Source organism: Berghia stephanieae, chromosome 5 (assembly GCF_034508935.2).
Source record: "Berghia stephanieae isolate SIO BIC M18660-M18661 chromosome 5, UCSD_Bste_1.3, whole genome shotgun sequence".
Taxonomy (NCBI): domain Eukaryota; kingdom Metazoa; phylum Mollusca; class Gastropoda; order Nudibranchia; family Aeolidiidae; genus Berghia; species Berghia stephanieae.
In genome coordinates this window covers 40,959,664-40,976,544 of record NC_088364.1, presented here as the reverse complement: position 1 = coordinate 40,976,544, position 16,881 = coordinate 40,959,664, and the positions used below count along the sequence as shown (strand labels likewise).

Below are 16,881 nucleotides of genomic sequence, written 5' to 3'. Positions count from 1 at the left end.
TTAAGGTTAGGATTAACCGTAATGGATAGTTTTCTGATCTACTTTAACTCTTTTTAATGTTGTGATTATCAACAATCAGAAGTCAATATAAACCTTTTTTAAAAACCTAGATTACATCCGACAGTTACAAGAACAACAAAAAGATTTTGATTAAATTCAGTCAGCAACAAAACCATATAAGAACATATGGTGACATCAGACATCTGTAAAACTTATTTTAACCAATGATTTTTTAAAATATCTAAATCAGACGCCGAATGCTGATTTTGAATTCCTGGTTGATCCAGACTACCAAGTAGCTGACAAATATTTTGGCATCACCCAAGATGGTATTGTTTACGTCAAGGATAATCTCCTCACAGACAGCAGACTTAAATACAATGTAAGTTCTTTAGATATTTTACATTTGTACATGACTATTATTACTATTATTAGTATTATGATATATCATTCATCTATAAAAAACGGCAATAGAGCTAGCGCCATATTGTACCTTGATTTGGATTTTAACTTACAGTCAAAGAAATATAATTGACATGTTCCACTACACATTTAAAATTTAAAAGATAGAATGATGATCTGCTGAATGTGTGTTTAAAATTTGTCAAAACCTTTTACGGTATAATCAATTTATTTATTTATTTATTTATTTATTTTATTTATTTATTTATTTTTTAAATTTTAGTGTACTATTTGTCGGCTAATAGTTATCACGAACTGAATATTTAAATTTATTTAATACTTTGAAAACATATTTTATACATTTTAAAATTTTGACTCTACATTCTTTTTTTTATAATTTTTCCCAAGAAATAAATACAGATTTTGAAATTAAATTTGATCTTTAAACTAAATTTCCCCAAAAATATATATTTGCATGCAGAGTAATGAAACTGGAATATTGCTTTGAAAAACCAATAAAAATTCTTCCCCTTTGCCCGGCAATGGAATGTTGTTTGTCAGGATCCGTTCCCCATTGTTTTATTAAGCTTACTTTTGTGACAGATGATTAAGCTGAAATTTTCACCTCTTCCCACCTCTCTCTCTCTGTCTCTCTCTCTCTCTCTGTCTCTCTCTCTCTCTCTCTCTCTCTCTCTCTCTCTCTCTCTGTCTCTCTCTGTCTCTCTCTCTCTCTCTCTCTATCTCTCTCTCTCTCATACACACACACACACACAACACTCTCCCTCCCCCCCTCTCTCTCTCTCTCTCTCTCTCTCTCTCTCTCTCTCTCTCTCTCTCTCTCTCTCTCTCTCTCTCTCTTTCACACACTTTCTATATTTTCTTATCTGTGTACTTTTGTCAAATTTGTTTAAAAAACACTATAAGTACTTATTTGTTATCTCCTGACAGTTTCAACTGATAGCCATTGACAAGAGTTGGCTACCATTAAGCAGCCGTGCTGAGGTCAATATTCAGATTACAAGGGTGGATGTTGGCACACGAGAACTTGGATTCACAGAGCGTGTTGTAACGTAAGTTGATGTATTTTCATAAAATAAGTTACCTATTTAAATCACACAAAAAAATATTAGCCAAGTAGTTTTGTAAAACGTAAATATTAACCGATACAATACTTAATTTTAGAACTTTAAAGTTTCCTTAAAAAAGAATTACACCCTTCCACCAAGGCATCATTAGATACCGTCCCTAGACATTCCATGAAGGAATTCGGATAATCAATCAAACAAGATGTCTGATTCCAAAAGGAATCACTCGTGTAGTCCAAAGCGAGCAAGTTTGGGGGTAAATAGTAATCTTACCCCTAGAATAAAGGAAAGTGCATGAAGTTTGGGCTCAAACCCGGGACCATTTGGGTCACAGTGCAGTGCCTTATCCACCGAGTCACTTCGCCTCCCCCATCCACCCCTCCCCCCCCCCACCCTCCCCCCCTCCCCCCCCCCCCCCCCCCGCCCATGTGTACACCTATTTTAAACAGCACTTATGGCTCTCTTAGTGATAAAACTATTAATATTCTTAAGTTCAAGATCTATGTTTAGTTAATTATTAGAGCCGTATTTATTCAACTACTCAATTTAAGTTTGTTTCTGTCTGTATTGGCATACAATTGTATTATTCATAAGACTGCCTTTTGTTCATTATGTTATGAAAATATCTATTTCAGATGGGTTCTCACAGAGAACATTGATGTGGACACCGCCCCAAGACTGGATCTGACTGTTGGAAATTCTATTTCTCCTGTGCAATGCCGAATTGTGTCAATAAATGATGTCGCTGTCACCTCTAGTGGTGAGCTGTCTTAGTCTCTTTCCATGGATTATTATAAAGTCAGGGGGAATGGGGGTGGGGGGGGGGGGGGGGTGTTCGATCAGCAGATCACTCAATTCATCTAGTCTGACCCAATATTACTTCAGGTTATTTTTCTGGTCTTCCTGTACACTGGTCAGGTATTGCGTTACTTTGTCTAATAAATCTGTGTCTGTGATATCAAGAGGGTAGTAGTATGCAATTGTTATTGTCCGTTTATCGTTACAGATACAATGAGACATGCTCTCAAAAACTGTTACAATTTTGTAAGGATTGTAATTGAGAATGGAAATTCTACCCCAATAAATGTCCTTTTTATAATTCTTAATGAGAGTCGACAATTATACTCAACCATTGTATGTTTTAAAAAAAAAGAAGATACTTAATTTATTGAAATCAACCTATATGGATCTTTTATTTTATATCACAAGTTTTAAAAAATTGTTTGTGGATATGAGACAAATTTTAAAAATCACATGTGTAAGATACGTAATTTGAGGCTGAGTCTCCTTCTTCTTCTTCTTCTTCTTCTTCTTCTTCTTTTATTTTATTATTATTATTTTTTATTATTATTATTATATATTATTATTATTATTATTATTATTATTATTATTATTATTATTATTATTCTTTTTTTTTTTTTTCTTTTCTTCTTCTTCTTCTTCTTCTTCTTCTTCTTCTTCTTCTTCTTCTTCTTCTTCTTCTTCTTCTTCTGCTCCGTTTTTACCACATAGGAATGAGGAGTCATGTGTAAAATTTCGTATTGCACTCTTGTGTATATTATTATATTTTCTATTTGGTGTATTCTTTTTCTTTTTAAAAGTTCAATTTATATTATTCCATATTGTGTGATTGATATTGTATTATATTTTAATTTAATCAATCTATTGCATTAACAAGTGTCATGTTTAATTCTTTTCCATGTTTTTCTCTCAGGTCTATTTGCTGTAGAGACAACGTCAGACAACAACTGTCAACTTTATATCATTGGAAATTTAGACAGGGAGGTTGCTGCCTCATACAAAATTACAATTGGTGTTACACAGACTTCATCGCCTTCAACAAGTGGGAAGAGGAAGAAGAGACAGATTATTACATGTACGACCATATTTAAGAATGATGATTTCATTCATTTTATTTTTGCTCTGGTTGCTTTTTGTTGTTGTTGTTGTTGTTGTTGTTGTTGTTGTTGTTGATTATGATATTAAGTGGCCGAGTGGTTAAGGCATTGCACTATGACCCGAAAGGCCCTGGGTTCGAGCCTCGCTTCAGGCACTTTCGTTTTTTTCCTTGGGAAAGATCATTAACCCCCAATTTGCTCACTGGACAACATTTGTGATTCCTGTTGACATCAGACATGTTTGTTTGATGAATTATCTATATTCCTGCGTGGAATGCCTAAGCGACGATATCTTATGATGTCGTGGCAGAAGGGCATAATTATTTTTTTTAAATAGCAATAAGAATAAGAACAATGATGATGATGATGATGATGATGATGATGATGATGATGATGATGATGATGATGGTGATGATGATGATTTATTAATAATAATAATAATAATAATAATAATAATAATAATAATAATAATAATAATAATAATAATAATAATAATAATAATAATAATAATAATAATAATAATAATAATAATAATAATAATAATAATAATATAATAATAATTTAAAAAATAATAATAATGATAAAAAAATATATAATAATAATAATAATAATAATAATATAATAATAATAATAATAATAATAATAATAATAATAATAATAATAATAATAATAATAATAATAATAATAATAATAATAATAATAATAATAATAAATATAATGATAATAATAATAAATATAATGACTGGTAGTATGACTGTGCTCATTAACGCTTGATTTTATTACAAGAAAATAAACTGTACCATTTGGCCACATTTTGTTACATTCTTAATATTATCAACTCCCTATTATGCTTCATCCATCAGACCCCAAAACATGGTCAACTGTGGACGTTCTCCTAACTGTTTTGGATGTCAATGACAACGTACCACAATGGCAATACCCTGTCTACCCCGTGGCCACGATCTCTGCTGGCTACGTCTTTGCCATAAGTAGACGGGCCAGTCCTGGGGACTCAATTGGAAAGATCCAGGTAATCTCTCATCTGACTTATGTAGCCATTTTTGTTATCAGTAAACACTCTCTTCTTATCTTTCACTTTGAATTGATATATATATATAATATAAATTGTCACTCACATTTATGGCCAATGCGTTCGTCTTGGCCATATAATATGAGTGACAATTTATATTTTATATTAGCTCTAACCATCATTATCGAGCACTTTCGTACCTACGAGTATCCACCAACACTCATATATATATACCTATATATATATATATATTTGATAATGGTGATAATGATGATGATGATGGTTATAATGAGATATCTACTTTATAATCTTTAGACAGACTTTGCCGGAGTAGTATTCCTTTATTTATGGAAACATATTTTAAGCTTTATGTTATTAACTAAAAAGTAGTGTTGCTACCATACCTTGTAACATGCACTGTGGAAACTGTAACTATACATTATCACACAACTATGATGTAGAAAAAAAATTTTTTTATCTGACAACCGGTATTGATTTTGTTTTTATTTAAAAATAAGACGACCTTGTGGATAGATATGATCGTGTATATAAAATAACATGTAAGTTGACCATGCACTGAAAGACCAATTGACACAACACACCTGTTAACCTGACATTATTTGATATACACGATATGATATGGTATATTTCTTTTTATAATCATCTCCATTCTTCTAGGCTATCGATGCTGATGAGGGCAACTCCGGAAAAGTTCGCTATTCCTTGTCTACAGGGAGTTTGAACTCTCCTTTCTTCTTGTCCAACAACGAAGTATTGCTGAAGACTGATTTGACATCCATCCCAGGCAAAGAATTTGTTCTTCAAGCACAAGCCTCTGATGAGGGTGTTGTTCCAACAACCAGTTTTACACCACTCTATGTAAGTTAATATTTTTATTGTTTTTGTTATTGAATGAAGAGAGTTTTGAATCCAAAATAGTCTTTTCTTTTGGCATTTAGTTCTTTTTTAAAGCTGCTCTATTCATTTTTGTACCTTACGTTTTCCATTCCACACCTCTAGTATCACTATGTAAGTTGTTTTTATTTCTGACATATCTTCTGTTTGAGAGGACTGGGTATACTTAGAAGCAACTGGAGAAGATGACCCATGTAAGAGTCAAATGGCAAAGATCGATTGCCATGCTTCAAGTAGGATTAAGAACTTAAGTCGTGTATGTCACACATTGATGACATTTGGGCGAAATCCTATTTCATTATGATATCCTCAAGTCCCCAAGTCCCCAAGTCAAACTATCAAGATTGATTAATGGCCATTTATTGCTTCCAAAACTTTCCATAACATTGGGGTATCTCACTGAAAAGCAAATTCTTAACATTTTATCTCTTGAATAAAGCAAGTTTTAGCTCAATGCACAAGTCACATTTACTATAAATATATTTTATAAATGTCTCCATATACAAACTCCAGCCAACATTTTCAATTTCTTATTCCTCGACCCTGATGCATTTTTAAAATAAGATAAAGGGGAAAACGATTAGAATGAATTCGGGAATGCTAAACACTTTTCATCAGAAATTGTCATACTGAAAATTTTTATGGGCTGCTTCCTGTGCAGCCTCACACTTTATGAAAGCACATATCAAGTGGAAAATTAAAACATTGAAAATTAAGAAATCGATTCAATACACGTTTGACATAGCCAGTTTGATGATCAAATTGTTAAGTTTATGAATCGTATTTGCTCTTCACTTTGCGCAGATCAACGCCATTGAGGACATCCACCGTTACGTCCTTGTTTTGACCAACTCAAAGACAGAATCAATCATTACAGAAGTAGAAAGCATGCGCCAGAGCCTGCAAACAATCACTGGCTACATTGTCATCATTGAAAGAGTTGGCCCAAGGATTGCAAACAACAATGGAGTCCTTCAATTTGATCGTGACAGGTTAGCTCATTTATTATAATTTTAGATTTCAACAATTTTGTTGCACTTGCTTTGTTGTTATTCTATGCTGATCTTAAATTAAACAAACTGATTTGTAGCTTTGATTTATATTTTTTGATAGATTTTACTTAGATGTATAATGTAATTTCACATGACTAATGGCAGTAATTTTATAGAATTATGACTCTAACGACAACAACAACAACAGCAACATCAACATCAACGACAACAAAAATTAGAATTCTGGGGTCTGAGTGTTGGGGTCAGCTGTTTAAAAAAAAGAATGAAACCCCCGGGGAGTCATGACTTGGGCACGATTAGCCTCCCTACAATGCAGGAAGTTAAACACCAAAACACTTCTTCAAATGCCTTTGAAGATTTTCTGTTTGTGATCCACCAGAGTTTCTTTCTAATCAATTGGACAACTGTTTCTCTTCTTCTTCATTGTCCAACGTATTACGCCTTCATTACATACCTTAATTCTATAGGACTAAATCTATAGTATTGTTTTGAAAGACATAAATACATTACATCCAAAATATCAACAGCGAGATATTTATATTTTCGTTAACAATTTTATTTTTTTTATTCCAGCACGGATATCACCTTTGTATTGGCTGACACAAGTAACTTCAGACTTCTGGCTAATACGGCAGTGAACTTGTAAGTTGATTTGTAGCAGTGATATTATTTTTGGGTCTTCCACTCCTGCAGTAAATAGATTAACCCTTAAATGGCGAGGCCGATTTTCTTTTTCAAATCATAATTTATCTCATTGCTCAGCAGCATTGTTTTTGCTTTGTAACCAGAGTAGGTATGGGGTTCAAATCTCATTTGCTGCACTCTGCGACTTTAGAAAGTCACTTTGCACAGTCAAGAGTGCACAATTCTCACAACCAAAAGTTCTTCTCACTGAAAAATGATATCCATTTTTACATTTTTATTTTAACTATCCGCTCAAAAAGCTAGTCAGTTATTCAACAAGCGGTTTGTGTTCAATTTTTTCCCTTCTGCACTCAATAAGATGACCACATCTCCATTATTCTTAATGTATCTATATGGGGAATACTCAATGTTTACCATTTATTCCCAACAGAGTTTCTGTCAATAACCAGTATATCTTATCCCTGAGGTCTGCCTACCCATCATACATTCTTTCCATCCGTCGACCAATTGATGTCTCTTTGATCGCATCAGCCTCTGATGAGGTGATTGCGGCTCTGCAGTTATCGAACCAGTTTAGAACAATGACCAAGTCACACATCTGGTGGATGGACGACCCTTGGGCAGCCTTTGTTGCTTTAGCTGGCGTCGTTTTCCTCCTTGCCTTGGTCGGACTGTTGGTGCTACGCAGATCTTACGTCAAGTAAGTGAATAATGGATCCTAGAGTTTCTTTTGCTGTTTCCAATTCACTCCACGCTCTCTCTCTCTCTCTCTCTCTCTCTCTCTCTCTCTCTCTCTCTCTCTCTCTCTCTCTCTCTCTCTCTCTCTCTCTCTCTCTCTCCCTCCCTCTATCTGTGTCTGTCTGTCTCTCTTTATCTCTCCCTCTCTCTCTCTCTCTCTCTCTCTCTCTCTCTCTCTCTCTCTCTCTCTCCACATACACACACACATATATATATATATCCTCTCACTCTCTATTTCTTATTCTCTTTCTCTGTCTCTATCTACCTCTCACTCTCTATTTCTTATTCTCTTTCTCTGTCTCTATCTACTCTCACTCTCTCCCTCTCTCTCCTTTCCTCTCTCTCTCTCTCTCTCTCTCTCTCTCTCTCTCTCTCTCTCTCTCTCTCTCTCTCTCTCTATCTATCTATCTCTCTCTCTCTCTAGTGATGATGATTACCCACATTATTGTGAGTGTTTTTATATTTTCAGACATGCTAATTTCATGAAGAGGTACAAAGTGTACCAGACTACCATGGCTAGCACAGATTTTACCGAACCACCAAGTTTTCTAAGAGAATATGAGACTCAGGTAACTTTTCCCATTCTATTCTTTGTTGAGTCAAATTGTCAAGACGCCTCAGACCATCTTGCATGATATGATGTAGATTTTACTCAAATGTCGCTTTAAATTTTCTTACCCATCCATCATTCCATCACAATATGGTGGCGACTGACAAGTTAGTTCTAGCTTAATTCTGGAGGAAAGTAATTTACAATAGCTCTTATTCTATCCAAGTTTAGAAAGCATTTATTTTTGACTGAATTGTAGTATTAAACTAGGGATCAGGCACCTGTGGAAGGTAAAGATCTCAACAAATGCGTATGAAAGGTGTCAGACAAAGCAATAAAGAAAAATACAAGAAAAAAATACCATCCCTAAAAGATCAGTCTACCTCGACTGGGAATCGAACCTCAGACCCTTTGATTACTAGTCAGACGTGCTGCAATTACACCACAGAGGCTCCAAATAGTTGGGACAATTTTGATTCCAATATTCTTCACAAGAGTAGCACGTCTGACTGGTGTTCAGAAGGTCTGAGGGTCAATCCCCAGTAGAGGTAGACTGATTTCTTGGGATAGTTTTTCTTCTTGTATTTTTCTTTCTTGCTTTGTCTGGCACCTTCCATACATACTTGTTGAGATAAAGATCTTACACCGGTGCCTGCTCCCCAGTTTCGTATCAAAATTCAGATAAAGTGTCTCATAGTTCTAAAGGATTTTTTCGGCGTAGTCATCATAGAATTCTTTATAATGAGGAGAGGTTTGCTATGGAGGTTTCTTATGCATATACGATGTTTGCATAATAACTGAACTACAATCTCAATAATTAAGGTATTAGTTACTGCACTCCGCCAGATTAATATTGATCTCAAAGTAAGTAGATCACTTTTAGTTTCCTCATCAGGTTATGAAATTATAGATGTAAACCATTTCTTTCTTTGGTAAATTCCCTGCCTATTATTCAATGCTGTTGGTTTTCCACGGATCTGTGGAAATTGCAATTTTGGAATCAGAAGGAATTTCCTATTTTTAAAACAATTACAATTCCTCCAATCAGTCAGAGAGTTGATAGTGGTGGAACAAACAGATGCATTGTCCAATTCCCCAGAAGTCAGCTAAAGCCTGTCTGTCTATAAACCATAATTTATTATCCCTCTTGCTCTAAAAATAGGAAGGGAGGGGGTGAACATAGTATAAAAGGGGATTAAAGGCAGTCATTCAAAATTTCCCTCCCATTTTGCTTTTTGTTACGATAAGCACTGATTATTTTGGGAATGGATCTCATCATTGGTATGTGTGATCTAGAAGTCAATCTCGTATTATGTTCGAATGAACTGGATGAGACATTTTAAACAAAGGAGTTAGAATAAGGAAATGCATGTTTTTTTCAAGTTTAAGAAGCAAAACCCTCTCGCCTCAATAAAGACATTTAACTCAAATTTTATAAGACCAGCTAAAATTTGAATTTCAAGCATCAGATTTAACCCGACATAATACTGTTTTGAGATGATTGCTCACATTTGTCTCAATAATATAAGCACACATTTCAAGGATACAAATGATTTACAGCACAATTCTTTAACTATTTGTCTCCAAAATCAGAAGAATCTACTAATCTACTAACGTAGTTGTGTGCAGTGCTGTGATTTATAGTGCCCATCTGCATGACAGGAATTTTATTTTCAGAGTTTGAATATGTACGTCCCACCTGACGAGACTGTACAAGACCTCGGGGAAATCAACATGAACTTCCAAGGTGACGGAACAACCCCGAGAGGTGGCGCTGGAACGGTTATGAACCCAGTTTATGGAAAGTAAGTCTACCCTATTTTATGATATACCAATCCAGTCCGAAATAAACGTGAAAATGGTATAAATAGAAGAATATGATAATTTGACTATTTATCAAGAAATAATTTGTTTGAAACTGCCTTGAACAAACTTGTCCACAAAAAGTCCAAAAGAATCTGTGAATGGGTTGGGGGAAAAAAGAATGCGTTGCATACATACATCGAATACAGGCAAGCCTTTAAAGCTGATGATTTATTGATCAATTACACTACTCATACTATATTAGAACCTATTAGCATCTCAAAGTGGTCACAATAAGATCTGAGTTCACCTATTTCCTAATAAGAGGATTCCTAATGCCTAATAAGTATGTGATTTTTGTGATACAGTTACATGACTGTTTTTCCATATTGTACCCAACTGAAAACAATGCAAAAGTATAAGTAGAATTATAAGTATCCTTATTTATTGTGTGTCTGTTTAAATGGCATGAACTAACAAGTTATCGATAATACCGTTTGAAGGTCTATTTGGTTCTTTACGATATTGTATTAGAGTACTTTTACTTTCTTAATAAAATAATTTACTTACTCGTCTACTTATTTACTTACTTATTGACTTTCTTTCTTACTTACCTACATGCTTACCTTTGTATTTATTTTCTTTTTTTACTTACTTACTTACTTCCTTACTTACTCGGGCCCTTACTTACTCTTTTGAGAGGATAGACCTTGATACATGAGTCTTTTTGGTCTAGTTATAACCCTTGTTGAATTCTGAGCTGAGAGTCCCCTGTTTCAAGTCCTATTGTCCGCGGCACTAAGATGAATCCTTTGAAAAAGACCTTTACTCAAATTCGTTCACAGTTTTCAGGTGTAAATTGAGTACCTTCCCGGTAACAGTGTTGCCCCTATTGACAAAAGAAATTGTAACAGCTTCTTATAAACATCATGTCTTGTCCTGCATGTTAAGTGTTGTGGTCGGCTTGGGGCTATTTGTCAAATGCTTTGAACAAATAAAGTGAATATTGTCCTATATAGAAACTCACGTATTTTGTCTTTTAAAAAAAATCGTCTCCGCCTTTATAGGTTCTATCGGCTTTCCTGTGTCTCTACATTTGCAACCTAATTTATTTCTTCCCCTAGTTCCTACTACAGCTAAATCATGACCACGCTTACTCTCTCTCTCTCTCTCTCTCTCTCTCTCTCTCTCTCTCTCTCTCTCTCTCTCTCTCTCTCTCTCTCTCTCTCTTTGTACCTTGCTCGTACCTTTCTCTTTTTCATACCCCATAATTCTATGTTCTTGTAAGACTTGTTCTTTGTTTTCTCTACCAACATTCCACATCATAAAACAACTGCATTTATTTATACATCTTTATTGACGGTGTTAATTCAATTTACGGAGTTTTCATTTCCTGATTATTCAAATATTTTTTTAAACAATCAATTAAAGCTTAATTTTAAAAACTCTTATTCTCTCTTCAGGCTACCTTACCTTGGTTCCATCTTTCCTTCCTTCTTCTGTTCACTAATTCATTCATTCAATTATATTGTTTACCCATTCATTCAAACATTCATATTATTCCATTTATCTGCACTGCCCTTTCTTTTTAAATTGATTCACGGATTATTTACTACTACGCACCAATAATGCTGTGCCGTTCACCATTCTAACCATTCACCTTTTTTTGTTTGTGTGTTCTCCACCAACAGGGTTCCCTACTGATGATGTCACTATCACTATTTCTTCCAGACGGCCGCCACACCAATCCATGGCGCATCGAGAAGGGACCACTTTGCTTTAGACAACATTTCATTTTATCATTAACTCCTTTCCTTTTCGTTTGAATCTGTTGTTATTGTTTTGTTGAGATTATACATATTTAATGGAAAAAAAGTATTTGACTGCATTTCAAAGTTTTTATATTTTAAAAGATGTTTTATATATATAGATATACTATATTTTTACAATGAATATCTGTGAAGCTTATGACACAGATGGTGAATCGAATTTTTAAAACGAATTCCCCATTTTGGGTTGTGGCTAGATTTTGGCATTATTTTTCTGTGTGGATTTTTTTCTGTTGTTGTATGTTGACACTGTCATTATAGAATAATAAAAAGTAAGCTTCTTAAGCATAATATATAAAATAAAACTCATGAGTTTGTTTGATTCTTTTCATATCTCGAGTTATAAACATATTAAAACGTTGGTGATGCATGCTTTGATTGATATTGATATACCAGTATTGACAGGGGAAAAAAACATTAAATAATTGTTGTTCAACAATGCTGCTTTGTATGTTGCACATCCCAGTCATAAGATTGGCCGAATTAGATGGAGATTAATGAGACACACTGCTTGGGTCTTGGAAAAGATGGTTGGGAAGGAGATGAAAGTGAATGGCTAAACCTGGCATAGCTGCCTGAAGGAACTTACCGTTGCCTTTTGTTTCTTGAGGAACAGAGAGAATCTATTATTGTGATCCCATTATAATTTAGTTTTAATGGGTTTGTATGATACAGTGCCAGACAAACAAGAATGAAAAGTAGGTACATAAAAATCAGCATTCCTGTGCTGGAAATCAAACCTCAAAGATGGTCTCAGGAAAGTTGATTTTTGGTGATTTTTTTTTTGTGGTCATTTCTTTCAGCTTCGTCTGGCACAGTCTCATCAGCACCTTATAAGATCTCTATCGTTCACCTTGAATTCTCCTCAATATTTTATATTCATATGAGCCCAATCGCTTCAAACCAGTATATATCAGGATGACTGAGACTAAAAATAAATTTCATAGTCTTTTGTGAGTTGATTTTTAAAAGTTTCATTGAAAACATTAGATACTTTTTCTTCAAATAACAATCAAAACTCACATTTTTTGTCCTTTCTATTATACATCTACTTTCTGCCATCTGGTTAACCCCGACATGGTACCGATTCGAGACGATAGGTCACATATCATTAAGGCACTGACAGGAAACTGTCATCCAACCCTAATGTGGGTTACAGGCAGTTAAGGACTATCTCTTACCAATAATGAGGATCGGAGAGAAAAGCAAGCAAAGTTCGGTTGAGGGAGGGTTTTATGATGTGGAGGGCGAAATGGCCCATAGTCATGAGCTAGATATGGTTCATAAAGTAAATCCATCGATGTTGTCTTTTCTATTCCTGTATATCTCTTGTCCATTGTCATCTGGCATTCTTTTGTTAACCTATAGAAAGACTATTTAAGATGACACTGTTATGTATCTATCATGCTTAAGGCTTCCACAGTGCTATATTTTTTTTCCAAAGCAGGCTAAGTAGAACCAAATTTCTATGTCAAACTATATACTTTGTGTTCTTGCGCTCTCACACTATCCGTCAATATGTACCTATAGTCAGGTATCATTCACACCTGAAATAAGAAGATGTAAGGCGTCGAAATATTCGAAAACACAATTTAAGGCGAGTTTTGTCACCGATGGGTGATTCTTGTCCACATCAGACATCTTGTTTGAAGAATTATCTATATTCCTTCGTGGCATGCCTAGGCAACGATATCTTATGATGTCGTGGCGGAAGGGCATAATTTTTTTGTCACCTATTTGATCACTGACCAGGCCGTTAAAATTACAAGACAGCATACCGCAGAGCAAATCTTCTTCTCATAGACCCTGGCATTGACATGACCTCATTTTCAGATTGCTTTTTGTCCTTGTCTTAAAATGAGATGTCTTTACTTTGCCATTGCCCTGGCTGGGATCCTTTTTTGAAAGAGAATCTTCTTTGTTCCCTGGTTGACCCTGTCCAATTTACTTACTTTTTCTTTGATGCTTTGAACTGCAGATCTACAATCTTTTGACATAATTTTCCTTTTTTCTTCTTCACCGCTACTGAAATGACCGAAAAATGTCACAATCGCAGTGACACCCCTAATGATAAATCAAAGCTGCGAATGGGTAAGTGTGCTCATCGTCCTAAACTCAAGGTACTACTGATCACAGTTTGGGGTTCAGGTGGTGAGTGGATAAGGCAGATGAGGCATTGCACTATTATCATCTTGAGGACACAAACTACATTATCTTGTTCTAACAGTAACAGATAAATATAGAAGTCCAATAATGATGGATGTGACTGCTCTCTTGGTAAAAATTGGTAAGACATGAGTGCGGACTGGAGTGAAATCGAATCCCGCTTTAAAAAACGTGAGCTTTTGTATATCAATATCAACCAACTATATTCAAAGAGCTCTACAGGGGACCCTAAGCCAACCACTAAGATTTACGTAGTCCTTCAGAGCCATTAGGTGCATGGAGCTGGAGTGTATCCCAGTTTCTCATTGTTTCCTATCCTTTGAATAAGATACTATATTGCAAGTACTTTCTGCCAGATCTAACAGACCCAGCTTCCCAATAAGTGTTGGGAAGATATGGAGGGGGGGGGGTTGCCAGAAAACAATCTTGACAACACCCGGGATCGATCTCGGTCCTTTTGCTTGTTAAACCATTGCTCCAACTGAACTATCGAGATCCCCTAAATTCACAACATCACCTGGATATTAAGAATGAGACACGCGATATTTTATACGCTTTCATATTTCCTTTCCAACAGATACAATGCTGATAATGACCAGGTACTCTTTTTACATTTGAGTATGGGGAGAAAGTGTGAGTAATGAGTCTTCTCCAAGGACTCAATTTTGCACAGGCCGAAGTAAAATTTAAGTGATAAAGATAACAAGCCGAGTGTTATATCAATATTATAACACGAACGCGTAATATAAGGATTATTGTTCCAAAAAAAAAAATGAATAGCTTGAAAAAATAAGAAAAATAAATACTGAACACACAATTAGAACTCAGACGTGCCGAAAACTTTTCTGCCGTATATCTGGATTTAACGTGATGAATTATGGTTTTAACTATTTTGTCATTTGCCGAAGAAGGGTTTTCACCTCGAAACGTTCCGTGTTTAGTTCTTTTTTTGGCGCTATTATATTCATTTCATACATTACCTTTTGTAGTTCACAGCTTCTAGCAGTTTAGTATTTACTTTGACTAAAGACTTATTAGAATACCAAAAAAAAAAACCTTTGAAAACTAAAAAAAAACTAACGTCAATCGGTAAACATATATCATTTTATTTCACCACTGTAAAATCAGTGTTTCTATAATTGATACAATTTTAAAGATACACAATTTAAATTAATTTCACAACGAGCCCAGTCATTGAACAGGCAATAGTTTATAAACACGCCATTATCAAAAGCCCTTGCAAAACAAGTAAATACATTTTTTTCTCGTTTAACCCAATGAATAAATAATACTATGTTATACATATTTATATAATGGTAAGTCATCAATACAATATTATTACATTAATCTGTGTGTTCTTCATTGAAAATTAGGAAGAGCATCATCCCGTAGTCTACAATCCAAATTAAACAATTCATATCAACAGGCACATATAAAGCTATACAAACAACAAACTGTAAACTGGGTGCGTCTTACAATATTTTTGTATTGTAAGAGAAGACATGATAAATCCTTATTAATCATAAATAATAGATTTTTATATTTTAAAGGATCCTATGCTGCTCAAAAGTTAGTCCTGCAAAAGTAAATCACGTTTTTTAAAAAAAATCATTAAGATCATTTTATACAGAGAAAGGAAGCTACAGTAAGTATAATGCTGATAAGTAAAGCTTCGTAGCTGGAGGGATTATTGTCTTTGAGAACACAATTTCTGTCGTTTATTTTGTCTCTACGTCTTGAAGCATTCGTCTCTCATGCTGGTGGTGTAATCTTGGAATTTCTGTTTGTCCCCAAACACCCAGTGTTTGGACATATCAGCCTTGTATTTGCTGGCAGGTGGGGTGCGACCGTAAACCTGTAAAATTGTGAAAAGATATATACAAGTGGTTTAGAAATCCACCCAGAAAGCAAATAATCTGATTAAAAAGTCAATCTGTCTAACATGAGGTACATTTGTTGATGCATATTACAAATTCTGACTCAGATCTAAGCACGGACTTAAAGAAGTAATGGCAAAGGAAAACATAAACACGCGGTGTTAGCTACTTTAGCACCCAACCATGGAACGAAAAAAATTAGGATAATCGTAATCTGTAGAAAACTTTTTAAAGTGGTCAAGGAACCATTCAAAACGACGTGTACTTATTTACAGGTATGATATCCCAAATTGTTATGGCCTCATTCTTGTAATGGAAATACTGTCAAACCAACGCAAAATATTCTCCATTGCAACAATGGTAAAGTAGGCCCATAATTATGTTCGGTAATCAGACCTGACAATATGTGCACCTAGATTAAAAACGATCAATCATTACACAATTGTTCCCTCAAATGCCATTGTTAATATTACAAGTCATCAATAAATTTTCGAAGATTGACCAACTAAAAACTCGAACACTTTTTAATATAAAATCTCTGTTGCTTTTAAACTGCTTTTTTTGGTTTGAAAAATATATTAAACTGTTTTTAATTTATAATAAATACTGTAATCCTACACTTATCCATCACTGGGGTCCCGATAGCTCAGTTGAAGAGCACTCGCTTCGCACGCAAATGGAAAAAGATCGATCCCGGGTGCAGTCGATATTTTTTTCTACCCAGCAGTGATTGGGGAGCCGGTTCTGTCAGAGCTAGCGGAAAGTAGTTTGCGATAGACCAGTGTCCTATTCAAAGGATAGCAAGCATTGCTATTGTCCGTTTCCCGCTATAGAAACCAGGATTAACTCCGTCCCCACGGGCCTAATGGTTCTGGAGGACTACGACTGTAAGTGTGAAATAATTATAGGAAGTACTTAGCCTCCGATATC

The 16,881-nt window shown here is 34.8% G+C and overlaps 2 protein-coding genes across 3 annotated transcripts in view; one reads left to right on the top strand and one right to left on the bottom strand.

Annotated features, from left to right (window-relative positions):
* LOC144972926 (uncharacterized) overlaps window positions 1–12,213 on the top strand; it is a 148,083-nt gene extending 135,870 nt beyond the window's left edge. For both annotated transcript variants that reach the window (XM_078914752.1, XM_078914751.1), the window contains 12 exons: window positions 251–382; window positions 1,351–1,472; window positions 2,123–2,247; window positions 3,202–3,363; window positions 4,249–4,415; window positions 5,094–5,294; window positions 6,135–6,322; window positions 6,917–6,985; window positions 7,419–7,688; window positions 8,196–8,295; window positions 9,954–10,081; window positions 11,771–12,213. In XM_078914752.1, coding sequence (XP_078770878.1) covers window positions 251–382; window positions 1,351–1,472; window positions 2,123–2,247; window positions 3,202–3,363; window positions 4,249–4,415; window positions 5,094–5,294; window positions 6,135–6,322; window positions 6,917–6,985; window positions 7,419–7,688; window positions 8,196–8,295; window positions 9,954–10,081; window positions 11,771–11,783 — 1,677 coding nt within the window. In that variant the 3' untranslated portion in view covers window positions 11,784–12,213. The remainder of the gene's footprint in view (window positions 1–250; window positions 383–1,350; window positions 1,473–2,122; window positions 2,248–3,201; window positions 3,364–4,248; window positions 4,416–5,093; window positions 5,295–6,134; window positions 6,323–6,916; window positions 6,986–7,418; window positions 7,689–8,195; window positions 8,296–9,953; window positions 10,082–11,770) is intronic.
* Window positions 12,214–15,164: 2,951 nt separating this feature from the next.
* The window catches only part of LOC144972925 (betaine--homocysteine S-methyltransferase 1-like), a 10,902-nt gene continuing 9,185 nt past the window's right edge, over window positions 15,165–16,881 (bottom strand). Inside the window, exon 8 of the mRNA XM_078914750.1 lies at window positions 15,165–15,929. Coding sequence (XP_078770876.1) covers window positions 15,804–15,929 — 126 coding nt within the window. The 3' untranslated portion in view covers window positions 15,165–15,803. The remainder of the gene's footprint in view (window positions 15,930–16,881) is intronic.